The sequence below is a fragment of the Mauremys mutica genome, chromosome 3 (genome assembly GCF_020497125.1).
Source record: "Mauremys mutica isolate MM-2020 ecotype Southern chromosome 3, ASM2049712v1, whole genome shotgun sequence".
Lineage (NCBI taxonomy): Eukaryota > Metazoa > Chordata > Testudines > Geoemydidae > Mauremys > Mauremys mutica.
The window spans coordinates 89,473,798-89,499,626 of NC_059074.1; the positions used below are offsets into that span (position 1 = coordinate 89,473,798).

General features: G+C 43.0%; 1 protein-coding gene across 2 annotated transcripts in view; it reads right to left on the reverse strand.

The window, feature by feature from the left end:
• The window catches only part of TRAPPC3L (trafficking protein particle complex subunit 3L), a 42,183-nt gene extending 26,341 nt beyond the window's left edge, over nt 1–15,842 (reverse strand). The window contains exons 1-4 of one of the 2 annotated variants that reach the window (XM_045010990.1): nt 15,502–15,842; nt 13,450–13,497; nt 11,085–11,182; nt 6,685–6,784 (exon numbers count right to left, since the gene is read on the reverse strand). In XM_045010990.1, coding sequence (XP_044866925.1) covers nt 6,685–6,784; nt 11,085–11,182; nt 13,450–13,497; nt 15,502–15,543 — 288 coding nt within the window. In that variant the 5' untranslated portion in view covers nt 15,544–15,842. Of the gene's footprint in view, nt 1–6,684; nt 6,785–11,084; nt 11,183–12,234; nt 12,276–13,449; nt 13,498–15,501 lie in introns of those variants that run through there. The other variant, XM_045010991.1, reaches the window with a different exon arrangement.
• Nucleotides 15,843–25,829: the final 9,987 nt, after the last annotated feature.

Sequence of the window (25,829 nt, forward strand, 5' to 3'; positions counted from 1 at the left end):
TGGATGGCTGATGGTACAATAAGACTGATATCCATCGTCATCATCAGCCTATTGGCACATGGGGCAGTGCAAAAGGACTGGTAACCATGCGTACTAGCATCAGTGAGGTCGATCAAGGGCGCCTGGCCCTAATTTTTCCTGGTAGATGGTGCAGTATGGCTGGTAACCGTCCTCATCATAGCAACAGGGGGCTGAGCTTCATCAGCCCCCACCCTTCATGTGTAAAGAAAAGATTCAATTGCCCCTGGACTAGCAGCAGGATGCTGGGCTCCTCTCCTCCACACTCCTTAATGTCCTATCTGGACTATCATAGCAACTGGAGGCTGCCTTCCACTCATTTCTCACTAACAAGGCACTGTGTCTTATTCCTGCATTCTTTATTACTTCATCACACAAGTGGGGGGACAATGCTATGGTAGCCCAGGAAGGCTGGGGAAGAATGGAATGAACAGGTGGGGTTGTTGCAGGAGCACCCCCTGTGAATAGCATTCAGCTCATAATCTATGCAGGACCTGACACAGAGCAGCTGTGCTCTCTGGTTCTCTGATACAGTGGTTCTCTAGTACACTTGCCCATATTCTAGGCAGGACTGATTCTATTTTTACATACCAAAAAGGAGGGATTGACTCAGGGAGTCATTCCCAATGTTGGCTTTTGCGCCCCTGGCTAAGAGCACCCAGGGGCACTTATGACAGCAGCAAATGGTGCAGTGCAAAAGGACTGGTAACCATGCCCATCTTATTACCAATTTATGGTATGGTAGATGGTACAGTATGGCTGGTAACCATCTCTGCTATCATGCAAAACCAAAAGCATGCTGCTGTGTAGCGCTGCTGGACCGCCTCTGTCAGCGGCATCTAGTACACATACGGTGACAGGCACAAAAGGCAAAATAGGCTCCATGGTTTCCACGCTGTGGCGTCTGCCAGGGCAATCCAGGGAAAACGGGCTTGAAATGATTGTCTGCTGTAGCTTTCCCGGAGGAAGGGATGACTGACGACATTTACCCAGAACCACCCGTGAAAATGGTGTTTGCCCCATCAGGCACTGGGATCTCAACCCAGAATTCATAGAGACAGACTAGACTGTGTTCATTGTTCGCCAAAATTTATCTTTGCAAGGAATTCACTCCCTTTTTCCCATCACACAGCTTCGACTGTCTCCAGACCTGCCACAGCATCCCCCTCACAGAGGCTGGCAAAGATTAGGCGGCGAAAGAAAAAGACAGGGGACGAGATGTTCGCTGAAGTTATGGGGTGCTCCCGAGACGAGGCGGACCAGCAGAGCCAGTGGAGGGAGACCCTCTCTCTGTACCAGCGCTCACACAGCGAATGGGAGGAGAGGTGGCGTGAGGAAGACAAGCAGTCGACTCAAACGCTGCTTGGACTAATGAGGGAGCAAACGGACATGCTCCTGCGCCTTGTGCATGTTCTGCAGGACCTCAGGCAGGAGGACAGAGCCCCCCTGCAGTGTATCTGCAACCGCCCTCCCCCGCCACAAAGTCCCATACACCCCTCACCCAAAATAACCAGAAGGAGGGGCGCCAGAGGCCGTGTAAACTGTCACTGCACCCCAGCAGAGTGCTCAAGTACCGAAAAGCTCTCATAGCCTAAATTTTGAGAAGTCCTTTCCTTCCTGCCTCACCCAAGCCCCCATCCCAGTTTCATCCCCTAACTGTCTAGTTGATAATAAAAAATACTTTTCTGTTAATTACTTTTTCCGTCATGTTCTTTTAGAGGAGACTGTGTTTGAAGGGGGGGAAGGGGGTTGGTAATTTGACAGGGCAATCACCTTTACCAGGGTACAGACATGGGGGCAGGATCAGCAGCAGGTCACACACACACTGCAGTCAGTACGCACCCTGATCGGTATGGGAGGTGGTTTGCAGGTTCTGTGTGGGTAGGGGGGTACGTGACTTTGTAGCGGGGGAGGGGGGTTACAGATCTCATGCAACGGTCCCTGTCCTGGACCACAGAGCCACGCAGCAGAGGAATCTGTATCCGTCCTCCCCCACCAAAAGGCCACATAGCCCACGCACACAGAGTCCCAAAAAGGAGGGATGGCAGGCTCTGTTGAAACATCCAGTCCGGCACTGCAGACCGCTCTGGGAGCAGGAGCCTGTCATTCCTCGAGTTTACAGGCGGTCTTTACATCACCGCACACCCTACCCAGCACAGTCCGTGTCCCAGTTTCAACCCTGTAACGCAAAGTCATCAATAAAGAAACCTTTGTAAAGTTACAGTGGAACATGTATTTTATTTTTAAACGTGTGTTGGAAGTTGGGGAAGCGGGGTGGGCGGGGTATGTAACTGCAGATGCTAGTCAACAGTCACTTGGTAAAGAAACAGGGGCAGGTTCAGCTTCTCTGTAAAGAAACTGAACAGTCACAGGTCACGCTGCTCACTGCTCGCTGGTACTTGAAGAGTTCCTTGTCGCTGTGCAAGGCGCCTGCACAGAGCTTCACAAGCCAGGGCATTAGCGGGTAGGCTGGGTCCCCGACGATCACTATAGGCATCTGAACATCACCAAGACTTATTTTGTGGTCCGGGAAGAAACTACCTTCCTGCAGGCGTCTAAACAGACCAGAGTTCCTGAAAACAAGCACGTCATGAACTTTGCCTGGCCACCCGACGTTGATGTTGGTAAAACGTCCCCCATGGTCCACCAGTGCTCGCATCACCATTGAAAAGTAGCCCTATTTCTCAGCAGCTGACTGTGGAAGAGGTGGACGATAAGGTGCGAGGAGTTGACAACGGCCATAACTGCAGCGGGATCCGTGCTCAAAGTGCTGTGGCGCCCGCGCTGTCACTGAGCAGAAAAGTGCACGAACAGATTGCCCGCAGGCGCTTTCAGGGAGGGAGGAAGGGAGGGCGTGATTGACGGTTCAATGATGACAGTTACCCAAAAACACCCTCGACACATTTTTTCCCCCAGCAGGCATTGGGGGCTCTACCCAGCATTCCAATGGGCAGCGGGGAGTGCGGGAACTGTGGGATAGCTTCCCACAGTGCACCGCTTCCAAAGTCGACGCTGGCCCCGTTACTGTGGACTCAGACAGTCGAATTAGTGTATTTAGTGGATACACAAATTCGACTTCATAAGGTCGATTCCACAAATTCGAATTAAGTAGATTCGAAATAGTCTTGTAGTGTAGACGTACCCAGAGATGACGTTTGCCTTTGGAGACATAAACCATGTGCACAAAGGGCCTGTGCCTCTGGACTGCCTCCCAGCTTTTCCCTAGCCCTCTCCAATCCCCATGGCAGTGTCAGAGGGTCCTTCTCCAATGACCCTGAACTCCCTACCTCTTAAAATAGAATTCCATACCATGGAGGGGGAAAGCACCTGAACTGGATACATTATTCAATAAGGAGGGCTTCTGGGGAGTAGGGACAGTGTCCCTTTCTTTGCAAGCTGGTAAACACCATTAATCAGACCCTGTTCTTTTCCAAAAATTATGAGATGCTATGACACTGACAGACCAGCTCAGACCAGCACTATAGGCCAATTCACTTGTGTGTTAATAGAGATCAAAGGAGATATTGATCATATTGTTATCACCTATCTATATCTTGTTGTTTACTATTACAACACATTTACATTATGCATGCCTGGTAATTAAATTACCCTAGATCAGAGTGTGTGTTAATGGGAGAGTATATTCAGGTGTTAGAACTTCATGAAAACTAATGGAGTGTTACATATATTGTTTTCACTTACCTATTCCTATTATAATGTAATGGCAGGCATTTACATTGTGTATATCCCTGTAACTAAATAGCTCATTGAATGCAAGGAAGAAGAGTGCTAAATTCAAAGCAATTGGCCATTGTGTGAGTAAACCAGGGGTGAAAGTAAGGCGGTATGGGCTGGTATGGCATACTGGTAAAAGGTAGCTGCCCGTACTGCCCATACCGCTGACTTTAAAGTGCTGCCGCGACAGCACTTTAAGGACTCCACTTAAAGCACTGTCCCTTTTGCGCCCCACTGCCATTGGTGGCCCTGCTACCAGCAGGGCCACTGATGAGGGGGCACATAAGGGGCAGCAATGACCCGGTCAGGGTGGGGGAGGGGGTCAAAAGAAGTAGCTGCCCTGGGGCCATGATTTAAAAGGGCCCGGGGTAGCAGCAGTGCCGGCCAGAGCCCTGGGCCCTTTAAATCGCCACTGGAGCCCCGGGCGGCGTGGGCCAGGGAGCGCAAATGGACTGGCTGGGGGACGCTCACCCTCCCAGCCCCACCCCTTCTGCCCAAGGCCCTGCCCCTTCCAGGCGGGAGGGCAGAGCAGCCCCATACCGGTAAGAGCTCTGTTTTACTTTCACCCCTGGAGTAAACATAGGTATCAGACTGTTGTCTGTGAAAAGATGCTGTAAGTACTGATTCAAGGAGAGATCCTCTATCACTGGACTGTTTGGTTTCTAACAAAGCAGAATAAGTGAATGAGAAGATGGAGATCCCCTGAGATATTCTGGGTTGCCCTGAAGGGCTTTTGGCAAACTGGCAGTTATTGCATCACCGCCACCATTTGGAACTACAAACTGTGACTTATTCGTTATTATATTTTATCTGCTTTAACCTCTCAGTAATGCTCATTCCTTTTTCTCAGCTAATAAACCTTTAGTTAGTTTACTATAGAACTGACTGCAAGTGTTGTTTTTGGTGTAAGATCTGGAGTACCAATTGATCTGGGGTAAGAGACTAGTCTCTTGGGACTGGAAGCAACCTGATGTGGTGTGGTTTTTGGTTTCAATAACCTTTTACCGCAAAGTTCTGTTTGTGGCAAGATAGACTGAAGGAGCTAAGCTCTCCCTTTATATTGTTCTTTACAAAGTGTTCTCACTAAAATCGAGACCACTTAAAATGACTTTTCACATAATCTGACTGAGTCGCAGGTCTGCCTGGGCTGCTTTGCTTTGTTCATAATATGCTGGATGTTTTTAGGCCAACAGTTAATGGGGAGGAAGGGTGGTCCAAGGGCTCGGGGCACCAGCCAGGGTGCAGGAGACTGGGGCTCCATCCCCTACTATGTCAAAGACCTTCTGTGTGACATTGGGTAAGCCTCTCTGAGTCTCAGTTCCCAATCTGTAAAATGGGGATAATAGCTTTCCCCTGCCTCACAGGAGTGTTATGAGGATAAATATATTAAAGATTGCCAGGTGCTCCAACAATGTAGTGATTCGTACCTTAGATGCACGGAAAATAAGATGTCTCAATTTGTGTCTTTCTGTTGCCTCCAAGAGTAGAAATACAGCTGAACACGTCAAACGCATCCCTCAAAAAGGAACAGGAATCATAAAATATCTTTATCACCTGATTCTTTTGAAATGCACTTAGCACAAGGCAATATACACACTGTTCATTCAGATACAAAGAAGAGATGTGATATCTGGCTAAAATATTTGGAAGGAGACAGGGACGTTCTCTATATGCATGTTGACTGCATACCAATGCATTAGTAACAATAAGTACAGTATATTTGTAATTACTAATGTACATTGAGTGTCTCCTGCATAAATAATTGTTTAACATACTCAGCAATTAGTGCAAACCTGAGTGTTAGAGTATGACCTTTGACAGATGTCTCTGTGCTTGTTGTTGAATATATTTTTAAAAGCTGTTAACTGTAACTTTATATTCTAATAAAACAACTGCATTCAGTGTGGGAGTATAAAAGACAATGTATTCATGGTGTCAAGTCCTGCTTGCCTTACTCAGATAATCTCATATGGTTAACATCCCTCTGTGTAGATATTTGAATTCGTACCTATTTGAACCAGTACTTGGTTATGATGACTCCTTTGTGGAAACTTAGTACCGTGTGTTTTTAATTTTAGGATCCAACTAAAAGGTTAGTGATTGAATATGGACCTGCTATATTGAATTTCCTGTTTTCAAGCTTTTCTGGGTTGAAATAAAACATCAGTGATGCTATGTAAGCGGAAGCCAATGTCTCCTCAAGAGACTTAGCCCCACTGAGTCATTGAAATATAGGTAAAAGCCAGTGCTGCATAATGGAGCTATGGGAAGGTTGCTCCTGAAAGTTAAACACATGATTAAGTGTTTCGCTGTATCAAGCTCTTGGTTAGAACTCCATTGCCCTATCTGCGTGGACCTACTGCTAGTATTTTGAATGTAGTGGGAGAGCTCAAAGGCTGACAGTTCACACAGTATCACAGCACACTGAGAGCTCATCAAGCCAGGACCCAGAACTGCTGCTACTGCTGCCGCTCTGAGCAGAATTAAGTTTGTGTTCTGTTAGCTGGATGTAAAAGAGTTCTAAATAAGGGAACTGATTTGATTAACACCAGGAGAGCTTGTGTTAATATGAAAGCAGCAAAGAATCCTGTGGCACCTTATAGACTAACAGACGTTTTGCAGCATGAGCTTTCGGATGCATCTGACGAAGTGGGCATTCACCCACGAAAGCTCATGCTGCAAAACGTCTGTTAGTCTATAAGGTGCCACAGGATTCTTTGCTGCTTTTACAGAACCAGACTAACACGGCTACCTCTCTGATACTTGTTAATATGAAGAACACCATACTGTCCTGTTCTACTTTGTAGCACTTTCATTTCAGACCACAGCGTTAAGCATACTGGTAGATGGACTAACTCTGCTTTGGAATGAATTGGTAGGAGATGAGGCCATCAAATGATACCAGAGTGTAGCTACTTTAATCTTATTTACCTGTGCAATCACGTCTACAGTTTCAGAATAGCTACGGCACTTCCTCACAGCAGAGCGAGCCAAAAAGTCTTCAACCAGCCTTATACCAATGTCATACCCCCTGAGGCAAAGAAAAGAAAATTGTTCAGCTTTGCATGTAACTTTTATCTCCTCCCCTCATGCCTCTCTCTAGTCTCACTCTCTCTCTGTGCAAAGCAGCTGCATGAACTGCATCTGAAAAATGCTGTGGCCCCTGGATGAGGTTGTATTCTGAGACGTGGAGATTTTACTGGGCCTGATTCATATACATCACGCTGGCAGTGTAAAGTAGGCCTGTACCTCATGTCATGTAAAGGGGTCTTAACATTTGCCCAGATATAATTTATGCCCATTTTAGGGCCTCTTTGTATGACTAGAGTGGTATAAAGTGGCCTTAATGTAAATGAGAATCAGGTCCTACTATCTTGTCATTACTAAAACCTAACCACGGTTAGTGCCATCTTTCCCCATGTCATTCTCTGACGTCAGATCTCTAAAGAGGTTCCTCTGAGAAGGTCATTACACACTGAGCATACAGATTGACCAGTTGGGAATGTGATGACTCTAATAGACCAATGTTATCTCTAATTTTTTCCATCCATGTGCAGAACTAATTTTGTTATGTGAACCATATCAAGGTAATGTGTGAATGTGCATCACCAATAGAAACAAAAAACCCTAGATATAATATTTTTTTTTTAAAAAGTTACCATAGGGTTAATTACTCCAGCCAGGACAAGTTAGGCATTTTAGATTGCACTACTCAAAGAATAAAATTTTAGTGTAAGAGAAAAGTAAAAATTATGAAATGCATAGACCACTCCAAAAACTAAAATAACAGACTTTGAAAAAAGTAACAACAACAATAATACAAATATGTGATGGGAGATGAATGTGAAAGACTGTGGGGCAGGGGAGACAGAGACACACTGTGAGAGAGAGAGAGAGAGAGAAACAGACAGACATACAGTGTGTGTGTGTGTGTGTGTGTGTGTGTGTGTGTGAGCCAGAGACACACAGTATGTGTGTGAGAGAGAGACAGACAGACAGACAGTGTGTGTGAGCCAGAGACACACAGTGTGTGTGTGTGCATGAGAGAAGAGAGAGAGAGCGAGAAATGCATTGCCCCTTTAACTACGCTGCCTTTTTAAGTATATCAGCACTCAGTCTGAAGCCTGCTTGTTCAGACACCGCAGCAGCTGCCAGCAAGCTCCCTCCATCCCACTCCTGAACTCTGTCCTGTCCTCCCACCCTGTTCTGTGGAGATGGGGTAGAGGGACGGGTGGGTGTGGGAAGGGGGCACCCTGACATCAGCACCCCCTCCCCACCCTGAACAGCAAACAGGAGGCTCCCAGGAGCAGCTGGCCTGGGGCTCAAAGGCAGAGAGCAGGAGCAGCATGGCAGTGGGGGGGAGCACCTGAAGTGTACAGCACTTGCTAGACTGCTGGACGGCCGTGTGGCCACGCAGCTTAGAGGTAACTTAGTAGTAGCGTCATTGCCCTAAGTGTGGTGGTTTGGCACACCCATGCATAGTCTGAGGGACTGACTTATGCTTTTCATGACATTTGCTTGGAGTGAAATTTGCCAATTTTAGATTCATTGAAGCATGTGTGAAACAATAGATTAGTTAGCAACAAATAATTACAGAATAATTGCAGAAACCAGTAAATAAAATGTTCCCAGTTAACTGGCCTTCCCAGTGAAAATGTTGCAGTGTTTTAAAGCAGTTCATTTCTGTGTTTTGGCCTGGGTAGTTGAACTTGATCACAAGTGGAGTCACATTCTGTTTTGTTCTATTTAGGTTTTTTTTACCACGTTCATTGCCATGGTACATTAGCACTGCATGGTATGTCTCTTAGTTCCATGACTGGCTGAGCCCAGCCTACCTGGTTAGGCAGCTTGGCAGAAGCCATTTTACCTGAGGTTTTCAGAGAGTTGTGTTTTGTGTGAGCTTCTGCAATAAACTATAATTTATGTATTACAAAAACAAAGGGAACATTTATCTGACTCTCTATGGTAGCCTGCCCCTTAGACTTGAAATTCCCTGAGTCCTGACATGGCTGTGATATTAATGTATTTATTAAGGGTACTTCAGTAGTCTCTCGTTGATAAAAAATGGTACTTATCCATCAGGTCACATAACTTGGGTTGCCCAACAGGTCGGGCCAGAGCCCAATTTGTCTTGGGCATCTTGGCTTATCTGCCTGCCACAGAAATTGCAGGTTGCAGAGGTCTTGTCCCCTGCAACCTCTCTGAAATGGCTCACACAAGAGAAGAGTAGGTCCTCCCATTCCTGCATCTCTTCTTCTGTTGTTCCTCCTCTGTTGCCCCTCTTCTATTATATACCTTCTCCTCATTCTCTGCTTTATCCTCCCTTTTCTTCTCCTCCTCCTCTGAAATTCCTTCTCTACTTTCTCTTTTTTCCTAGTAATATGCTCCTTCCTCTTGATCTCCCATCACCATAAAAGAATAGCTACAGTGTCTGTTATGCAACTTCTGCACAAAATTAGTTGTAGTTAGGCAAAATGCATTTTGCGTTTAACCAAATTTAAATTCAATTAAACTGTTCACACAGAACTGAAATTCCAGAGAAATTAGATGGACAATCTAAACAGGATGTAAAATCCTTCTCCAAATAAAATAGTTTTTTTAAATTCACTGCAAGCCTTCTGAAGATAACACTGGCTATTAAATACAGAGAGTCTCTGAACTACTCCTAAATTATGGGAAATATTGTACAGGAGGCTTTGTAGAAGGAAAAGTTAATGAATGTAAATGCAAGCCCTGGGCCAAGCTCAGAAATGCTTTTATTGATTTTTTTTCCATATCCATCTAAACTTAATTGTTTCTGAATCTCTTTCACTGTTCATTATGGGCCTTATTCAAAGCCCACTGAAGTCAATGGAAAGTTTTCCATTGATTTCAGATCAGGCCCTATAACAAGAAGCCTAAAAGTTATACCGTACCAAATGCCATGTTATAACAAAAAGCTTTCTGGAAGACTAAGGTTCAAAATAACACTTTGTGATGTACCGGCAAGCCATGAAATATTTATTTATTGCTGGCACATTTAGCTAAGTATCACCATTAGCTGCACTAGTAAATATTGCATTAGCCTTTATTAAAATATGTACATCACCAATACAAGAGAGTGCTCAAGTTATTTTTAAGTTTAACCTTTGGATCCATAAAACAAACTGTAAACTAAAGTGACAAGTTGTTGTCTAACAACCTGTATATAGCAGAAACACAACAGCCGTATAATTATATCTATGTGTATAGGACCTGCTACGTTATAAAGCTGTGCTGCTTTCATCTTCACTGATGGTGCTGCATAAGCAGAGAAGTAAACCAAAATAGCCCTGTTGGCAAAAACTTCAGTAAAAACACTAAGGGCTAAATTTATAGAATTGTGTTAATGGTGTTAAACCAATGGTGTTAAACCAGGGAGGAGTTTGTTCATCAAATGGAAAAGAACACAATTTGGTAGGAAAAAAGCTCATGTAGTAGGAAGGAAGTAAAGTAGGACTCCACACCTCCCAGCATGAACCTTTTCCTATTTCTACCACAGAACCTGCAAAGAACCTACCTAGAGTGTGCTGAAATACATGATACTGATTGGGGCTGGGTGAAGAATTAATATCAAGTGATTGATTCAGTGAGTTTTGTTTCTTTTTTCTGTTTGTGAGTAGATCACAGGTTTCTCAAATGGGTGCTGTCTTGAATAATTGTTGTGAATAACTATTGGCCCGTAACTTGTTTGCAAGCAGTTTATTGTGTGTCTGATATTCAAAATTCTAGTTGTTTTGATTGAATGTGTAGGTCACACGGTATGTTTCTGTTTTCCGAATGGATGAGCTTAACTCTTAGAATCAGGTTTTGTTGATAATTAATTCAAAAATTGCTTCTGGCAAATTTCCATAATATTATTATGTATTGTTTTCTATTATAGTAATCCCTAGGAGCCCCAGTCATGGACCAGAACCCCATCGTGCTAGGTGTTGTACAAACACAGAACAAAAAGACCATCCCTGCCTCAAAAGAGCTTATTTGTTTAAAATTCATTGCCATGGTGAACATTCCTGCCATTCAACTTATCTGCTAGTATGTCCATGGAAAACAAACAATCATCAAAGGGGGTCTGATGGGTTCTAGGAGCCTGCACAGAACACGGGGGCTCTTCTCTTGAACCATCTTGTGATAAAGTTTATTGTAAGTGCCTTTGTGTCAAGGACTCTATCTTCATTTGTGCTTTGCATGGTCCCAAACACAGTTCTTTTATTCAGCAAATAGACAATAAGAGGGTGGAGGAAAATATACAGGTAGGTGGACATCACTAATGCTAAGCTGGATGTGTAATGCAGAATAAACTTGTTACTTACATTCTGTCTAGATACTTGTTCACATCTTCATCCTTTTCATAGTCCTTACACAGCTGGGCTACCAAAGCCCCATAGGTGAGCACAAAGAGTTCTCTGCTCTGTCAAAGAAAGGGAAAAACAAGCATGGATATGGTTTGAGAATAAAACAAACTAGAATCAAACTCTTACTGCTCCTCCTAACTTCATACGGTATCTTGGAAAAAAAAAAGCCCAACATTTATCTTTATAGGAACCTTCTGTCTATGGACACACAGCCAGTGATATCCAGGGTGTGGGTTCAGTATACCTTACTTTATTATCACACCTCGCTTAGGCCCCTGTATTGCCAAGGGATCTGTGCAGACCCCCCTTATGCATGCCTGGAATACCATTTGCAAGACTGTGGTGTTTCTAATCTCATTCTTTTTTATGACTATAGCATCAGTTTGATTTTTGGAAGGAAGAAGGGTTATAATGCAAAAAAGTAAATCCAAGTCTAATGGCATTCGGGATTATTGAAGCAATGCATTATTAGGTCTTTTACATGAGTAAAAGCAACTGGGATGGTGAAATTCAATTGCAATAAAAAGGCACAATGGTTCTGAGTCTTGTCATTTACATCTGTGCACAGTGAATGCAAAATGGATGCAGAAAGTGTTCAAAGCTGAATAATAGTAGCATTTTACACCCACTTTGCACTTGTTCTACACAGGTGTAAATGACAAGGAGAAGCAGATGAGAATCAGCCCCAGAGTCCTCCCCTTCTCTTTCAGATATCTAATAAGAGGCTAATATTTTTAATTCTTTTGGTCAGTAGCTTTTATTCCATTCTTAGTGTTATTGCACCTCCAGATTCCTGAACTGAAGAGTTTTATCCTTACACTGTTTCTGTCACACACATATATCTAATACTTTCCACTTTTAAGCCAGAAGTCTGTCCTGCTGCTAATACTACCCGCTTCTAAAATCCTTATGTCAAATCAACAAGGTAGGAAGGCAAATGTCTGAACTGGCCAGGAAGAGATGGTATATTCAAGGGAATCTGGTTATTCCCAGAGGATTTACGTATATTTGGAAAAATGGACCTTGACCTACTAAACTGAGGTAGAAGGAGTCAGCCTGCATCTGCACTAGGGAAAAGGCTGAGGTTAGTTACAACATGCGAGCTAACCTTGACCACTTTTCCAGAGTAGACAAATTCAGAGACACCAACACCCAGTTTCCATGGAAGTTCACTATAGAATGTTCAGAATTCTACAAAGCTTGGGTTCTGTGCTTGCTGGTTTACACCAAGGAACCAGGGGCCTTCCATGGCTGAGAGACTTCCCTATTCATACCATACCTGGGCTCTTAGGAAGAAAGCAGGATTGCTCAGACACATACCCGAACAATACGGCCATGTAAAGTCAAGTACAAAGGCTCCTACCACCTTGTACATCTAAGTGTACATATTACAAGAGAAAATTAAAGGGTTAGGCCCAGTCTACATTTGAAAGTTGTACCAGTAAAACAAATTTGGTTAGGGGTGTGCTTTTTCTTTTTTTTTTAAACAAAATAGTTATACTCTTAGTGTGGATGCAGTTATATCAGAATAAAGCTGCCTTTACCAGTACAACTTATTCCCTTACCAGTATGGGAATAACTATTCTGATATAAGCACGTTAATTCTGATATAACTGTGTCCACTCTAAGGGGCTGCCCCCATTTTTACTATACTAGTGCAGTTAAAATGGTACAACTTGTGTGTGTAGGCAAGGACTTACATTGTGCTCTTAGGCACAGTCCTGAGTACAGGTTGGTGAGTAAATGGCACCAACCTGTGAGTAGCCCTAGAAGACCTAGTGTCTCAGAGATGCCCCTTTGGGACACATTTCCTCCTTTGCTCTGGGTTGGGGGAAGAGGGTGCAATTTATTTTTCCCCCTTCTGACTGGCTCTCTGCTCTAGCCAGTGAATAGGGGCAGTGTGGAGCTGAGATCTTCCCAGCCACTTGCTCATAGAGGAGAGTATCAAGAGAGCAGGGATGAGTGCACCAGACCTCATCCAGACCCCGAATTGGAGTAGGTCTTTCTTATTCAGTTGAGGTCTTACTCAACCCTGCTCAGCTGAGTAAAACAGGAGCACAATCGAGCACTTTCTGGCAAGAATGAAATTCCACCTGCTGGATTGTTCCTTCATTAGTTAAGGACTTTGTGAAATATATCAAATGTAATGTTTTGTGGGGACTTTAGAAAAAGCAGAACAATTCTGTCCTGGAGGAAAAGTTCTGATGATTTTTTTTAATGAAAATGATATTTGTTTATATTTGAAACACCTTGCACATCACGTGAATTTATGAAAAATCTAAAAGAATGGTAGGAAACACAGTAATCTAGATTTGCTGCATACCATGTGATGTGCTGATGCAGAGGATGAGATGCTTGGTAAATGCCAGTCCTACAAGATAAAAAGAAGTAAAGAAAAATGACAAGGGTTCACACAATTCTTTATGTGGCTGCTGATGGAAAGTTAAAATAAAGAAGCAAAATGTGATTGACTGAAATGTAAATGCAGTTTAAACTTTAAACAGAAATGTAAATCACATTGGCAGGAATAAGCCTCAGCACTTTGCACAATAGGGTCCTGGACTAGGGTTCTTAGTTGCTACCACAATACAAATTATCTGAATAATAGTAATTAAAAAAATCTCAGCTAGTACTTGGAGCCAAGGTGAAATAGTCTCTTTTTGTCCTACTCTGCTATTTAGGTTCCTCAGGTCTGTGTCACATTTTTATTGCTGGTTAGTTCATTCCTTTAAAGAAAACAGTTGACCCTGGCTCGAGCTCTTTTAAGACAGACTTTGTCAAGGGTTTGGAGACAGACAAATATTTGTGGTGCCTAACAACAATAGACTTGGTGCATGGGCTGGATTCTAGCAGCCTCAGGCAAGGAGCAGATCCTGAGAGTGTACCCCAGCATTTGGCAGCGTTTGGGACAGGACAGGGGGAAAGGCCAATGGATCTACATGGATCCTCCTGTCACAGGCACTAGACTGGCCTCCTTGGGCTGCACTCCATCCTGGAGGAAAGGTTTCTGCTTTCCTACTCCTGGAACGTCTATTGCTCGCCCCAACCTATACTCCTTTTACTATCCTTGGACTGGACACTGGGGACAGTATTTGACCCATAAAAATACAGAACTCAATTTTGTTCCCACGTAAGTCAATCAAACAGGATCAAGCCCTTCTTGCCATATAGCCTGATTATTCCTCTTCGCTTCAATGGGAATGAGTATCATTTTATTTATATATGGCAGTGTCTAACAGCCCCACCTGAGCTCTGGCCCCATTGTGCTAGGCTCTGTATGAACACATATTAAGAGACAGTCACTTCTTCAAAGAGCTTGTAAATAAGACAACAGCCAAAAGGGGAAACAGAAGCAACTTGAGCAAGGTTACACAGCAGATTAGTTGCAGAACCCAACTCTTCTGACTCTTAAGTCAGTGCCCTAGTCACTGGACCACACTGTCTGTCAATGGGCTTACGTGTCAGGGAAAAAGTAAACTGCAGTATTAAAACACAGCAGTGTTAATTTAATCACGTCTACTTGGAGTCTAAATGCTGATTGCAAAGAGTTCAGTGTGAGTGGATGTCTGCAGCCTATGGGGAGCTCATTGCTGAATCAGGTCCTTCATCTATGCTCCCTTTAGCTTTTTTCATTGGGAGCGGATTTTGGCCTTAAGGACCAGCTCCTACCCTGTGAAGTGCAGGTGCACTATCTCCTATCCCTCTCATGCAAGCAAGAGTGTAAGATCTCTCCCAAGCACTAGGAAAGAGGACTGGCCTCGGTGCTGGCCAAGCACCACACAGCTCCAAGAGGGTGTGGTCCACCAGCAAGGAAGCATATTTAGTTCTCCAGCTGGGCAACTCAGATGCTGCAGCTCTGCATAAACCATCTGTCCCTGCAATTGCAGAATGGCTCATGCTAAGTGCATGACTGATACTGCTCTGCTCTCCCCAAAATGAGGGCAGAGTTCTGCCATCGGGATTAATCATGTTCCGGACTAGGGCTGGCTGAAAAACATTTCATATCACAGTCACAGGCAGGAGAAATTAGAATGTTTCTATAGCAAATGTTAATGTCAATTGTTTCACAAGTACTTTTAATACCAAGATCTGATTTTGTAAGAAATTAAAACAAAAAGACACTCTCTTTTAAGTCACAGCATTGGGTGCTCACAAGAGGGTTAATATTTTCATTGAAGCCATAAATGTCTTCAGTGCAGCCATTCTAAAATGGACAGATTCATCCCTCAGTACATAGACTTACTAAAATTTGGTTCACTGCTCTACTTTCTAGCTAGTCTACCATCATGATTGTACAAAACAATACACTTCAATAAAACAATAGTTAGCTATAACTCCATGTGCAGTAATATTTATATATTTAAATAAGCCTTACTATTTTGTGATTATCTTGTCTTCTGTTCGTTGGCCGTGACATGTTGCTTGAATAATGATGAACTGTATGATCATTGGTTTATATCTTTTTTCCTTTAAGAAGCATTTTCCCCTATAGTAACTGTAATTCTTTCTTCACCCTTCCAAAAGTTTTCTCCTCTCTTCTGTTCTGTTCTGTCTTTGCATTAGATCTGTTTGCTGCACTCTGTGCTGTTGCTGATGCTCCTCCTATTTACTACAAGCATTAAACCTTTTAGGAGAAATTTGATTGGCGACAGATCTGCTTCCGAGTACAACCACCTAAATAGCTGCTCCATGCCTAAGAATGAATTGTAATCCAAATACACAACAGCTGGATCTCATTGTGTGAAATCAGGCCAGTCAACACCAAGTGATTTTAAATTCTTATGCTCTGAGGGATAACAAAGGTGGTCTATTGTTCATGCCAGCTTTTGCTTTGGAAAGCCAAACAAAAGCTTCCACAGTGGAAAATAAAAACTCAGATACAAGACACTGTTGAATAAAGTAATTGTTCTTTAGATTCTTTTCAAGGATAAAATCAAGGAGCTATATTCAGCTGCAGGCTCTATCAGCTTCTGCTGGGCTACCATTGAAAGGGCCTCGTAGTTAGAAAGACTGCCTAGAGAGTAGATGCAGGTGCTCCCTCTTATAGCACCCCTCCTCCCAAGGCACCCCTCCTATAGCTTACAGTAGTGGTGCCCAACCTGATTACACAGGAGGGCCACATAAACCTAGGCACAACCTTGTGTGGGTCAAAGAGATTTTACATATTTTAATAAGATTTAAAGTAGGGCTGTCAATTAATTACAGTTAACTCATGCGATTAATGCAAATTAACCAGATTTAAAAAATTAGTCACGATTCATCGCAGTTTTAATTGCACTGTTAAACAATAATAGAATCCCAATTGAAATTTATTATAAATATTTGTGGATGTTTTTCTACATGTTCAAATATATTGATGTCAATGACAACACAGAATACAAAGTGTACAGTGCTCACTTTATATTATTATTATTTATTACAAATATTTGCATGATAAAAAAGATAAACAAAAGAAACAGTATTTTTCAATTTACCTCCTACAAATATTGTAGTGCAATCTCTTTATCGGGAAAGTGCAGCTTACAAATGTAGAATTATATTTTTTTACATAACTGCACTCAAAAACAAAACAATGTAAAACTTCAAAGCCTACAAGTCCACTCAGTCCTACTTCTTGTTCAGCCAGTCACTAAGAAAAACAAGTTTGTTTACATTGATGGGAGATAATGCTGCCCACTTCTTATTTACAATGTCACCTGAAGAAAGTGAGAATAGGCATTCACATGGCAATATTGTAACAAAGTATTTATGTGCCAGATATGCTAAACATTGGTATGCCTCTTCATGCTTCAACCACCATTCCAGAGGAACCCTGGGGAAAGCACTTCTGTAAACAACATCCCCCCTTGCAGCAGGGCATTTCCCTTTCACCTGGGCAGCAGGTGCCCTGTTGGCATAGAGGGGCATGAAATTTGCATCCTCCTGCACCAGAAGAGATTAATTTAGTCCATTTTGCAAATTTAGTTTAGGGTCAAATTTAGGTCATGGTCAAACATAAATTTAGAAATATGCAGGGTGGCTATAATCCTTAATGGGCCAGATTCTGCTACCTGCACTTATGATGAGTAGTATCTAGCTCAACAAAAAGATAGTCCCATTGACTCCAGTGAGGTAAAGGGTGGTGGTATCTAAACTACTATGAATGAAAAAAATTTCACAAATTCATTTTCCAAAATATTCAATCCAGTGTTAAGAGGCAAGTAAATACTCCTCTTCAGGGTTGGAAATGTAAGGGAAAGTTCATTAATAATAATAATAATAATTAAAAGTAAATTAGGGGTAAAATTTTCAAAATGCCTAAGTTCCATCTTCAAACGAGTTCTAGGGCCGGATTTTAAGAAGAATTTGGGCACCTAAAGATGCAGATAGGCACCTAATGGGTGCCTACTTGCCTACCTCCCACTGCAGAGAAACACACAGAGATACATTTTAAAATATATTACAAATATATTATTATTCTGACAGTGCCCTTTTATTTGATGCAGATATCAATATCTTTAATTCCTGTTAACTACTGTAATAAAGTAAGCTTGTAAGCAGGGACAAACCAAAGAACTAATAGAATGTCTACTTTAAACCTGCACTATTTGTGTCTCTCAACATTAGCTTTTTCCCCAACTCAGAACAGGGCCTATGAGAGGGGGGGAGGGGAGCCAGTACAAATGACCTGGGCCCAGAGGTCTGGAAGGGAGCCCGGGGCCCATCTTCCCCGGCTTTGTCGGCCCTGTTTAGCCGGTCCGCCCTTTCTGGGGGGCCCGAAAAAAATTTTCAGTGGCCCTGGCTCAGATTATACAGGGATAAATGACCTGAATGTACTTGTTTCATCTGGCAGGCTTCAGTGCATAAACCCTTGATACAGCAGAGTGTTTAAGTACATGTTTAACTTTGAGCAGGTAAATAATCCTGCTGAAGACACTGGGACTGTTCATGCACTTAAAGTTAAGCACATGCTTAGGTGCTTGACTGGATTGGGGTCTAAATAAGTGAAAATGTTCCATTTGATTAGAAATCAGTAAAGTTAACAATGAGTTAAAAGATCCAAATTAATTTTATCATTACCCATTCATTCCTAGTTGTCTCTTTCCCCCTCATCTTTTATGCAAAGGTTTAGTTGAATATACTGGGTAGACAGTATTAAGCAACACCAATATCTACAATGTTTAGTCACAAAGCAGAATGTGAACAGCAGGTTATTTCATAAATTGGGAGAGACATTTCCCTTCTATTGTTCAGAACTATTTTTAGGGCGGGGGTGGGAGGTGGGAGGAGAATTCCTATTGGGGGAAAACACCCTTTCTTATATGATTGTGATACTTAGTAAAATCTGTTGCACATATACCTGATATGGAAATCTGCATTTAGTCTATCAAATGTATTTAAGTTATAGAACTCATCATTTTATGATCTGTTAAGTCTCTGTTATAACACAATACATCTGAAATATTGAACATTATTAATATTGAATTATATTGTAATGACAGTAGTATGTATGAATATATATGTGTGTGTCTATATGCAATCCTCTGTTGTTGGGAATAAAGGAGATACAGGCCCTTTACTCCTCTGCACGGTGGTTCTGGGTTGGCTTGACTGATCCAGGGGATACTTGGGCTGCTAAGCCAGGGAATGTGAAGAGGAAAAGGGGGAACTTACTTAGTTCCCACTTCTGCAAACACTTTGGCACTGGTTTCAGAGAGCTACCTCAGCATCAGATGTGCTATTTGATTTGTATTCATTATTGGATCCGGACCTAAAGTAACATTACAGCTAAAGATTTCTGACAGTGGACACTTTGTTTTAATGCACACAGTTTAAAAAAAAAAAGCCTGTGAATTACTGGAGGGAGGAGATGGAAATAATTTACTTACAACAAGCACTTAAGATTATGTCACAAGCCAACAAAAATAGGAATGTGCAGAGATAAGGGGGAAATGTAAAAGCAGACTTTTAAATCCTGCTATGCAAAATAACAGCTTGCATATTGCACAAAATCATGGCCTTGTGTTGGAAAGCCTAGGCTTTAGTAAGTCTCTGCCATCTTTAACTGCACTTCCATAGTTTTGTGGGGCTTTGTCCCTAGAATTATGTAAATGAAAGTGTTAAAGGTGAATGTGATGGCTCAGATAATACACTGGATAACCATCCATTCAGTAAGTTATAAGGGCAGGCACTAAAACTGTTCATAAAACTGCTTGTTTTTCAGTAGTAGAATCCCACCCCAACTACTGAAAGGAACTGTTTCCCAGTTGTGCCTCCTTATCTTTGGGCACAAGATCAAAACTTCTCTCCCACCACAAACCTCAGAAAGAAAATAAACTGTATTTCATTTTAAAAGCTAGTCCTAAAAATTATCCTAAATATAATAGATCCTGCAATTGAATCAGCACAAGATACTCAGGAGCATCATGTGAACAGATACTATTGTATATATCCAGTTATACATAAAAGGATGAATGACTTTCAATCTACATTGTTTATCTTGCAATTGTGCTGGAGAAAAATGTACACCAGAGTGCATAACACATGTCAGAAATCTCTGTTTTGTTGGGAAAATACATTGTATGAAGTTGAAAAATTCATTATGCAGTAGTCCATTGTGTCTATGAAAGCTCTCCAAACATTAGACGAAATACGATAGCTAAGATGTTATGCAAACAGGTTGGGAACTAAATGACTCAAGTGATTGGTAATAGGATAATGACACCTTTCACTTCTAGGCTGCTGGTTTGTATTCACCCTCCATTGTTAGAGGTCTGTCTGATCTGTGAGGTAGATTCAAGCCAGTTCTTAGGGACCAGGTGTTTGTATTATGAAAGCATCTCTATTAATGACCCTTAACGGGCACTTTAAGTTCAGTCCCAGTAGAGAGGTGAAGGTTGGCTTGGAGAACATACGACTCCTTAGGTATGGTCTCTCCAGAACAGGGTTGAAGCAATTTGGCAAGCCAGTGTGAGAAAGCTGGCACTGCCCAGTGTCTATACTGTAATGGTCTGTGGAGGATTTCAGTCATCAGCCACCAGTGCTGCCAGTTCAACACACTTCATGAGCACTAAACTATGTCCAAACCCCCGTTCCTAACCCCCTCCTCTCCAAAAAAAAGTCTGCCAAAGCTCAAAAAATGGCTGAGTCATGCATCAGACCATCCATCCACACCAATGATACTGTAATAGATTGTCCGGTTAGAGAATGCTGCTCATTACAGAGCCGAGAAGAGCAATGTTTAAAAGACTTTGGGGGATCTGGACCTAAGTAACTTGCCCAAGATCAGACAGGAAGCTGTGGTAGAGCACAGACTTTAACATGGATATCCCAAATCCAAGGCTAGCCCTCTGGACTATCCTTCCTCTCCCTTGCCACTCCAGCCACTCACAGAAGCAATGATGCTCAGCACCTCCGCTACACACCAGAGAGTAGGGACATCAGATGAGTTTGTTAGTGATATCCTCATATCACCATAACTGATGTGTAAAAGGAAAAACCCTCCACCCTAACTAGGGACAAATTGGAAGAATAGCAAGAAGGAAGCAAACTTAGAAGGAAGCAAAACTTTCTTATTTTTATAGGGAAATATGAATAACTGTTAAAACAGCCATAATTGAAATGGTTTGCTTCAGAGCTGAGTTGTGCTTTGTAAGTCATTCCTGAATAAGATGATCCAGCAATAAAATAGCATGAAAGGAATGAAAAAAAAACAAAATATCTACACAGCAACAATGATGCAGTACAAAGTTGTCTTATTGCGTGTACAGATTGCCTAACTCAACAGTCTTGAGTTTCCTATTGATGGACTTCTTGTCAATTTTACATCAAATGTATTTTTTGAGTGAAAGAATGAAGGCTTGGGAAAGCCTGCCTCACCTAAAAAACAAAACAGAAAATTGTGTGTACAAAGGGCACTCAGATGAAATCAATGGAAGATTTTAAAGTGAGCTGAAACTTAGTGGAAGATAGTCATAAAATAACAATGCAGGAGAAGCCAGAGAGGTTCGATCTTCCTAATCACAAAGGGGGTGGGGATGGGGGGGACCCTGTAGAAATGTAATTCAAGTGGTGCATGAATTGTCTTTCATCTATAAATACAGAAACTCATGTGCTATTGGGAGAATATAAAGCTTCAAAAGGTATTGGCAACGAGTTCTGCACATAGCATTAAAGAAGTATTATCTTAGTTTGTGTGTTGACTAGCACTGAGCTGCATATACCACAAGCTGTGTACTTACAACAAAGAATAATGTTAGCAGAATGCTCCCAAATTTTTCAGTGTATATTTCTGTACCACTAGTAATTTTAGCTAATAATTTTGCATTTCACTGGATCACAGTGCTAGAAGGGGCATTACTTTTAGGCCCTGACCTTACCACGAGTTCTGCAGAGATCTGTTCATGCACAATGCATTGCAAGAACAGGGGCTTGTGTAGTAAACTCTTCAGGGCAGAACTCATATTTTCATACATTTGTCTAGTTGCTGCTACAAAGGAGCTTTTATCCTGACTGTGGCCTCTGAACACTACATTTACACAGGGCCGGTGCAAGGAAGTTTCACGCCCTAGGCGAAACTTCCACCTCGTGCCACCCTCCTCCCCCAGCTAACCACGCCCACCTGCCCCTCCCACCTGAGGAGCCCACCCCCACGGGAGCTAACCCCACCTGCCACAGTAGCTAACCCACCCCCACACACCCGGGGAGCCCCCCCTTGCAGCAGCTACTCCCCCTTGAAAGCCCCCCCTCCATGGCAGCTAAATCAGCCCAGGGAGCCCCCCCCGCCACGGAAGCTAACCCTGCCCCATGGCAGCTAACACCACCCCACACCGCGGCAGCTAACACCACCCGTCGCAGCAGCTAACCCTGCCCGGGTAGCCCACACCGCGAAAGCTAACCCCGCCCCCCTCCACGGCAGCTAACACCACCCCTGGAGCCCGCCCCAGTTCACCTGCGCTGAGCACGCCGGCGCTGCTCTAATTCTCCTCCCCTCCCAGGCTTGCGGTGCCAACTGGAGGAGACTTAGAGTGGGGGCTGTGTGCTCAGCAGAGGAGGCAGAGTGGAGGTGATCTGGGGTGGGGAGTGGTTCCACTGTGCGCCCTCCCACCCCCGTTACTGCGGGCGGCCCTCCCCACGCCCTCCTCCCTCGGCCCAGCTCACCTACACTCCATCTCCTCACCTGAGTGGACTTTTAGGCACCCTAGGTGGCCGCCTAGTTTGCCTAAATGGTTGCACCAGCCCTGCATTTATAATAAGAGCAGCTTCCTGCATGTGTCATAGGTTGTTTCCTACACTGTTTCTCTAAGTATACAATCTATGGCCCCAAGACTTAAACACATTTAAATATATGAGTGTTCCAACTGAGGCCACATACTTAAAGTTAAACATGCGTGTAAGTATTTGCAGGATCAAAGGGCTATTCTTCCTGCCTAGGGCCTGTAATGTAAAGAGACAGTGTGGAAAAGTGGATAAGACACTGTATTGGGAGTCAGGAGAGCTGAATTCTTTTTGCATATGTACCACTTAGGGTGACCAGATAGCAAGTGTGAAAAATCGGGACGGGGATGGGGACGGGGCGATAATAGGAGCCTATATCAGAAAAAGAACCAAAAATCGGGACTGTCCCTATAAAATCAGGACATCTGGTCACCCTAGTACCACTGAGTCATTGTGGCTCTGGCCAAAACACGTGGACTGTGTGTTGATAAACAATCATTATGTATAGAAGATCATTGTTTAGCCATATTCTGCTCTGTATACAGGAGCCCGGAGCAGGGGCAGCTCCAGGCCCCAGCACGCCAAGTGCATGCTTGGGGCGGCATGCTGTGGGGGGCGCTCTGCCGGTCGCTGGGAGGGCGGCAGGCGGCTCCGGTGGACCTCCCGCAGGTGTGCCTGTGGAGGGTCCACTGGTCCCACGGCTTCGGTGGAGCATCCACAGGCATGCCTACGGGAGGTCCACCGGAGCCGCGGGACCAGCGGACCCTCCACAGGCACGCCTGCGGGAGGTCCACCGGAGCCGCGGGACCAGCGGACCCTCCACAGGCACGTCTGCGGGAGGTCCATCGGAGTCGTGGGACCGGCGACCGGCAGAGCGCCCCCCGCGGCATGCCGCCATGCTTGGGGCGGTGAAATGTCTAGAGCTGCCCCTGGCCAGGAGTAGGGATTGTGCAAATCTGATCTAAGTGAGCATAACTTTGTGTGTGTGGTTTTTTAAATCTGTAAACAAACAAAAGCAGGGATTTTGCAGACTCAAAGATTTGCATATAAGACATAATCAGTGTTGGAGATGCAGTATGTTACCAATTGATAATTCTGTGTGAGACACTTCTTGCTTTTCCAAGAATTAATTAGCTGTAGTGTAAATGTATCTGTGACTTACATGACTAATTTGGCAAATTTAAAAATAAACATAACTGCACCACATTAGTCTGGTACCTTAACTGTTCTAGGGAAAGTTGGTTTGACTTCACTTTAGGGGAGAGACTGTTATGTTAAAAACATTTCTTAAACAAATGTCCTTACTGCAGTTATTCAGATATCACCGTGAAGTATTAAAACTGAACACTTTAAATGTGTAGGCTAGGATTTTCAATGGGAGTTGTATACCTAACTTTCTTGTGCTCCTTTTAAAAATCCCACCAATATGCTCTATATATTTTATTTTTTTCCATTTTCTGTGTTTGGACAATGAAAACCAAGCTAGTCACTTTTACTTTCATGGCTCTCAGGCAGCATAGTAGCAAAATGATGCAATGTTTAGGGTTAAGAATAAGCTGTACTTGGGTGTGAACACTTTTTCATTAGCTTTTTTTTTTTTTTAATTCATGGAGATATCTCTACTTGATTTTATGTTTTATAAACTCTTATGTTTACTAACCCTAAGTTAACATGACAGTGTCTCCCATAAGCACTTCCCGCTCTGAAAATAAAAGTCAAAATATTTGAAATTAGTGATTGCTTTTTAGAGACGGTTGATATTTTGGGATTTGAAATTTGTTTATAATATCAAATATATTTGTTTATATAGTAGTCATTACAAATACTACTCAGCCTCTGAATCCATCTGCCAAGGTTTATAGAGAACTGTATTCCTGAGAGAGTGGTACTGTTGCTAACAAAAATGCAATTAGCTGGTTTGAGATGGCATGTTTTTTCTCTTCTTAAGTATATTTAGACTGGTGCAGAGTAAGGCACAGCTTTCAAAAGAACTTGTGACTATCAGAAATCAATAAGATGGCATGGAGCAGAATAATGATGTCTGCTGGAGGCTGTCACCTCATCCAAAATCAATTCATACTTTACCTGTTTCATTTAGAGCTCAAACTGTCCATTTTTTCTCTCTCCTAAAAGTGGCTGTTGGAAAAATTAGAGCTTGTGAAACAGATAGAGAAGAGTATGCTGGCCATAATCACAGCAAACTGATTTATCCTAAAACCATTCTATATACAATATTGCAGGTGTGAACAGGGGTCATCTACCCACATACAATTGCTAAAATGCTATTCACAGTCTGAGCCAGGTAATTCAGTATTAACTCTATGTGTAAACTCTGACCTTGTCTTGGTCCATTCTACATTTGTAACTGATATGATAAATATGACCAAGTAATTCAAAGGTACTTGACAGGTTGCTATGGAAGTTCCCTTGCATATTTGTCAATGCATCTTAATCCTGACCTTTAGCACAACTGCTTTTTCACCCTGGAGTCAGCCTGCCTGCCAGCTTGCTGGGTAGACTTATGATATGGACCTCAGTTGTTAGCATTATAGAAATGAAGGACTAGAAGGAACCTCAAGAGGTCATCAAGTCCAGCCCCCTGCGCTAGGGCAGGACCAAGTAGACTTAGACCATCCCTGACAAGTGTTTGTTTATCCTATTCTTAAACACCTCCAATGATGGGGATTCAACAACTTCCCTTGGAAGCCTATTCCAGTGCTTAACTATTCTTATAGTTAGAAAGTTTTTCCTAATATCTAACTTAAACCTACCTTGCTGCAGATTAGATCAATTACTTCTTGTCCTATTTTCAATGAACACAGAGAACAATTGATCCCTGTTCTCTTTTTAATAAGCCTTACCCTGCCAGAAGACTATCAGCTCCCTGTCAGGGTTTTTTTTCCCCTCAAGACTAAATATGCCTGTGGGTTTTTTAAATCTTTCCTAGATTTTCTAAAACTTTGATCATCTCTAAGGAGGGTGCCATCCCTCCATGATCTGTACGTGGAGAATCCTTTCCCTCTTGGATCTCGGCTCTCCTGTACAGAGTGGTATTCAACTGACTTCATGGCACCATTTCTTCCCTGGCCTCCAACCCCCACCATTCCCTTGACCAGGATTGCATATAGAGGCTCCACACAGAGGAAGGCGGCTGGAGGAAGGGGATGAGGACAGGGCCAAGAAGGACACCCCTGATCCCCATGGCATCCAGTAAGAGGTTGGTCTGTGTCTATACCATCAGCCCAGCAAGGAGAAATAGAGAGGCAAAGAACAGTAGCAAGTGAACAGTCAATTCTTTAATTAGCCCTGCTTTTGGGGTGCTACAAGGTGGTTCAAAGACACAAGGCACTTCACCTACCCCATTGAACAGTTGTAGTTCAGCCAATGGAAGCTGCTGCCATGCAATAAAATCCTCCCTCCTCCCAACAAACAAACTGTGCCCAACCAGAAAAAGCTTGTCTTATTCAACTTGATTATTCTATAAGTGAACCCCAACCTACAGAACTC